Source organism: Salvelinus fontinalis, chromosome 13 (genome assembly GCF_029448725.1).
Source record: "Salvelinus fontinalis isolate EN_2023a chromosome 13, ASM2944872v1, whole genome shotgun sequence".
Taxonomy (NCBI): Eukaryota; Metazoa; Chordata; class Actinopteri; order Salmoniformes; family Salmonidae; genus Salvelinus; species Salvelinus fontinalis.
In genome coordinates this window covers 34,573,643-34,579,642 of record NC_074677.1, presented here as the reverse complement: position 1 = coordinate 34,579,642, position 6,000 = coordinate 34,573,643, and the positions used below count along the sequence as shown (strand labels likewise).

Sequence of the window (6,000 nt, the reverse complement as noted above, 5' to 3'; positions counted from 1 at the left end):
TGTTGGCTAGCCTCTTCTACAGTAAGCTACGTTATCATTGACATCCAGTTGCCAGTTGTGTGCAAATAAGCATCATATTGATATTGTGTGAGTCAGCTCCATATGGCTCTCCTTCCTCTTCCTTCCCTTGTGACAGTCAGGTTTAGAGGACTGCAGGGGAATTAACCGCGACATAATAAACACATCCTCGGGGAATCTGCATTATTCACGTGTGGGTTTCAGGAAGGGGATGTTGAAGGGGGAGACATTTCATTCAGATGGATGTGACTATGAGCTATGTTCAAGACTCTCATTTTACTCCCACCAAATATTTTATATATTTCTGTGGCACCACTGTCTTTAGACACATGCACAGGCTGCAGTTGGAATCTCCAGTGCTTATAATTAGCTGGAATGCTTGTCACTCAAGTCCTTGCTTGGACGTTTACTGAACAACACAGGTTGTAGGGGGCATACGATTGGTTAGAGAGTGATGGGTGAGTAGGGGTGAGGTTTGAGTGACGATGAGCGAGAGAGAGACTGGTAAAGAGAGAGAGAGATGAAGAGAGAGCGCTTTACTGCAGTATCACTACATTTCTGCATCACTCATCAAAACTCTGCGGCATGCGGACGAGAACGGCAGATGCCGGGGTTGTACTGAGTGTAGTGTCAACATTAACTGTAATTAGATACCCTAGCAAGGAGCTGCCAGATGTTCATCCTTCTTGCAAAGCAGCTCTTCATTTGTGCGCTTGATAGCGGTTTTCTGCTTTCTATCGGAGTAATTGGCACCCGTTAGTTTCCAGAACAACTATGTAACAAGTTTTGCAGTGTATGCCTACCTCACAGCTCGATATTTCACATATCACCCTAACGACTATCTACATTAGGCTATAAAGCCCGGTTATAAAAACATCTAGAAATGGCAAAAGATGCCGAGAAGAGCACTTGGAGGGACACCATATGGAACCCCAGTACGCGGGAATTTTGTGGCAGGACAGCGAGCAGCTGGGGTGAGTCTAGTCGTTGACCTAGTGGTGGTCGCCTGCAGCAATGCAGCACATATGGCCCCTCTACCTCTAAAACCATGGAGGAAGACAGGTTTGTGTCATCAATGACGTGAGGCCCATTGTTTAGTTTAGCAACAACCACGAAGGGTAAAGAAATCTTCAGAACTTCGGGAAATCAATTCAATTACATGTGTTTTGCTTGAAATTAACATGCTATATTTGTAGGTTTAAAAAGTATTCGTGCGATTTGAAATGTCTGTATAATAGATCATTTACTAACAGCACTACTAATATTCAACTTGGACTTGAATAATGTATTTTCTGTAGTATAAGTATTTAGCTAGCTAGGTGCCCATTGCTAGCTGGTTGGATGGGCAGCTAGCGGATTAAACTCAACTCTACGATTTACGATGGAGTTGAGCAGTGACTAGTGTGTGCGGACTGGAGATCCGACGCCACACACAATTCAGTTTTTCATCAAAAACTACTGATTTCAGCAACCCAAAGAATAGCCCGCAATTTCACACAGTGTAGGCAGGTTGGTATGGCATAGATAGCTAGCATTACAGATCGACAAAAGGTTATAAAGTATTATGCCGGCTAGATTAAGCTAGCGTGTAACCTTATTTGGGTTATGAAACAAATGCCTAATTCGATAATAGTTAGCTAACTAGCTAACTTGTAGTATTATGGTTGCTTGAAAGTTGTCATGTTCAAAATGCTCAACAGTTAGCTGTTTAATCAGTCACTTTAGACTGCGCAGTCAGTACCGACCGTAAAACACATGTTATTCAAATCAGATTTGTCATTGACAACAACTAGCTGGCTCGGGTCTTTAATTTGCACAAAGTGGTGATGTCGTTCTCTCATCAATATTTGTTTTTATTTATGCTGATGAAGAGTGACAGACACTGTTTCTGCCTTGCCACAAGCTATATATATAGCTAGTTAGGTATGCATAACATGCACGAGTCATGACAATTGACAAACGCTCCTCATTTTAGTTTTGTCTCATCGATATTAGCTAGCTACTAGTAGTAACTTTACTTAGCAGCCAATTTCATGACTGGCTGACTATCCAACCCGTTAATGTGCACGATATATTCCCAGTCCAAGCCTCCAGAAATACACTGCAGTGGAGAAGAAGCAAAGCAAAAACTCAATGATAACGTTCTCACTCACGCTAGATAAGAACCCAGCCAATATGTCTGTTTTTCCAGTGGCACCGGACACCCGCCTGCATGCAGTTACTGCATTTAATTAGAATTTTACTACTTCGGCTTCATAGTTTGAGATAAATGGTCAAAGTTATTTTATTTTTAAATTAGCAGGTCCGCAGCATCTCGTTATCTACAGGCTTTGCAATGATGTCATGAGCATCCTTAAATTGTACACTTAGGAATGCGTAAAGAGTCAATTTGACCAGGCGGAAATGTAGAATTTGTGAACAGATTGTAGCATAGCCTATAATGCGCAATTTAAAGCTTCTGCCTCACCCGAGCATCAGTTAATAAGATTGGTTGCTGTCCAGTGCAAGGCGGTGGTGAAGCTCAAATGTGCCATTATGTGTGGTTTGAGCTTGAGTGAGCTCACGACATTTTGCCTATATTATTATTTTGTATTTATTCATTTATGTTACCGAGTTTTATGCGCAATGCGTCTGGACATACAACCTGATCTCATAGTCTAGACGAAACATAGTAAATGGTCAATCCGAGACACTTAAATTAGTATAATATGTTACATTTGGTATGGTTGCATCAGACAAAAGGTTACTTAAGGCAAAGAAGGGTGGATGGGTGGGCATATAACGCAAACTTCTATCAACCTAAAGGTTGCATGTTCAAATCCCATCTTGCACAAATTTAGCTAATTAGCAACTTTGCAACTACTTATTATTTTTGAGCTACTTTGCAACTTCTTAGCATGTTAGCTAAACCTTCCCCTAACCTTAATCCTTTTCGCTAACCCTTCCCCTAACCTTAATCCTTTTAGCTAACCCTTCCCCTAACCTTAATCCTTTTAGCTAACCCTTCCCCAAACCCTAAAGTTAATCCTTCAACCTAACTCCTAACCGTAACCCTAAGCTTAACCTCTAACACTAACCCCTAGCCTACCTAACATTAGCAACAACAAATTGGAATTCGTAACATATTATACATTTTTAATATTTGTAACATATTTTACATTTTGTAAATTTGTCACATACATCCACCAATGAATGCATGCCATACGAAACATAACATGTCATACTACATGGAATTGCAAAAATCTAAAATCAAAATCACTGAAGCTGGAGTCATATCTCCCTCACTAACTTTAAGCATCAGCTGTCAGAACAGCTTACCGATCATTGACACAGCCCATCTGTAAATAGCCCAACCAACTACCTCATCCCCATATTGTTATTTATTTATTTGCTCCTTTGCACCCCAGTATCTCTACTTTCACATTCATCTTCTGCACATCTATCACTCCAGTGTTAATTTACATTACATTACATTTAAGTCATTTAGCAGACGCTCTTATCCAGAGCGACTTACAAATTGGTGCATTCACCTTATGACATCCAGTGGAACAGCCACTTTACAATAGTGCATCTAAATCTTTTAAGGGGGGGGGGCAGAAGGATTGCTTTATCCTATCCTAGGTATTTATCTTCTTAATGCCCAGCAGGACTTTGTTCTTGATCCTGACAGAGAAAATTTGCTTATGACCATTACATACTTTGCTAAGAAATGTATTCTTCTATTGTGTTAATGCTAAATTTGATTTATTTCGCCACTATGGCCTATTTATTGCCCTACCTCCCTAATCTTACTACATTTGCACACACTGTATATCGATTTTTCTATTGTGTTATTGCCTGTACGTTTGTTTATCCCATGTGTAACTCTGTGTTGTTTGTGTCGCACTGCTTTGCTTTATCTTGGCCAGGTCGCAATTGTAAATGAGAACTTGTTCTCAACTGGCCTACCTGGTTAAATAAAGGTGAAATAAAAAAATTAAATGGAGTGTATCAGATTTTTTTATTTGACATTTAACTAGGCAAATCAGTTAAGAACAAACTCTTATTTACAATGACGGCCTATGTACATTTATGTACAGAATATTCCTAAATGCTTTGAGACCAGGTTGGGACATAAGGGTTGAGGCAGTGGAACTACACTATATATACAAAAGTATGTGGACACCCCTTCAAATTAGTGGATTTGGCTATTTCAGCCACACCCGTTGCTGACAGGTATATAAAATCGAGCACACAGCTATTCAATCTCCATAGACAAACATTGGCGGTAGAATGGCCCATACTGGAAAGCTCAGTGACTTTCAAGGTGGCACCGTCATAGGATGCCACCTTACCAACAAGTCAGTTTGTCAAATTTCTACCCTGCTAGAGCCGCCCCGGTCAACTGTAAATGCTGTTATTGTGAAGTAGAAACGTCTAGGAGTAACAACGGCTCAGTCGTGAAGTGGTACGCCACACAAGCTCACAGAACGGGACCGCCGAGTGCTGAGGCACGTACCGTGTAAAAATTGTCTGTCCTCGGTTGCAACACTCACTACCGAGTTCCAAACTGCCTCTGGAAGCAACATCAGCACAAGAACTGTCGGCTGGAGTGGTGTAAAGCTCATCACCATTTGACTCAGGAGCAGTGGAAACAAGTTCTCTGGAGTGATGAATCACGCTTCACCATCTGGCAGTCCGACAGATGAATGAATGCATACTGCCCAAATGCATAGTGACACCTGTAAAGTTTGGTGGAAGAGGAATAATGTCTGGGGCTGTTTTTCATGGTTTGGGCTAGATTTTCACTAGTTCCAGTGAAGGGAAATCTTAACGCTACAGCACACAATAACATTCTAGACGATTCTGTGCTTCCAACATTGTGGCAACAGTTTGGCGAAGACCCTTTCCTGTTTCAGCATGACAATACCCCCGTGCACAATGCGAGGTCCATACAGAAATGGTTTGTCGAGATCGGTGTGGAAGAACTTGACTGGCCTGCACAGAGCCCTGACCTCAACACCATCGAACACCATTGGGATGAATTGGAACACCGACTGCGAGCCCAACATTAGTGCCCGACCTCACTAATCGGAATGGAAACAAGTCCCTGCAGCAATGTTCCAACATCTAGTAGAAAGCCTTCCCAGAAGAGCAGAGGCTGTTTTGGCAGCAAAGGGGGGACCAACTCCATATTAATGCACATACCATATTAAACCACATTCCTTTGGTCATGTAGTGTATTTTAAATTAAATTAATATGGCATTGACCACCATTTAAAATACTATTCTCTGTTGTACTTTGTAAAGGCTACAGTGGGCCTCTTGAGATTGAATATTCATTACTTTAACCTGTCTTCTGGTACAGAGCGAGATTTGAGGGCCGGTTGTTACTTCAAATAGCCTCAGCGTTGATAAGGCCTATTATTAAAAGCCTATACAAAACGCAAAAGTAGTGGGTTTGTGCTATTGATTTCAACTACATGCTATTAGGTTGCAATCAATGTTACAATGCAGGTTTTGTTTCAGTGAAGAATTATTTTGATAAGAGAAAAATTATATCTGCTAAGTGTCAAGATCAGCACGATAATCTGCACCACCAAGATCTGCCATAATATATGATAATGTATCTAACATCCGAGCTTTGAAATGATGACCGCTACGTCATAAACACCCGACCTGAAACTATTTCAAATGTTCATGAAAATAATTATGCGCATATCAAGAAAGCTTTTAATTTCAAGTGCAGAAGTGTAGTGAAATGCATTTCTTTCTCCAAACCGAACAATGCAGTAATCAATATCAATGTAGTGCTAAACATAACATAAGGTAGAACAAACACACATTAAGAAATAAGAAGAACACGAGAAAGTAAGCATACTATATACAGAGTCAGTTCCAATACCATATTTACAATGTTCAGGGATACTGGAGTGATAGAGGTAGATATGTATAGGGTTAAGGTGACAGGGATACTGGAGTGACAGAGGTAGATATGTATAG

At 40.7% G+C, this 6,000-nt stretch overlaps 1 protein-coding gene across 1 annotated transcript in view; it reads left to right on the top strand.

Annotated features, from left to right (window-relative positions):
* The first annotated feature begins 458 nt into the window (after positions 1-458).
* LOC129868492 (sodium/potassium-transporting ATPase subunit beta-2-like) overlaps positions 459-6,000 on the top strand; it is a 29,658-nt gene continuing 24,116 nt past the window's right edge. Inside the window, exon 1 of the mRNA XM_055942518.1 lies at positions 459-992. Coding sequence (XP_055798493.1) covers positions 902-992 — 91 coding nt within the window. The 5' untranslated portion in view covers positions 459-901. The remainder of the gene's footprint in view (positions 993-6,000) is intronic.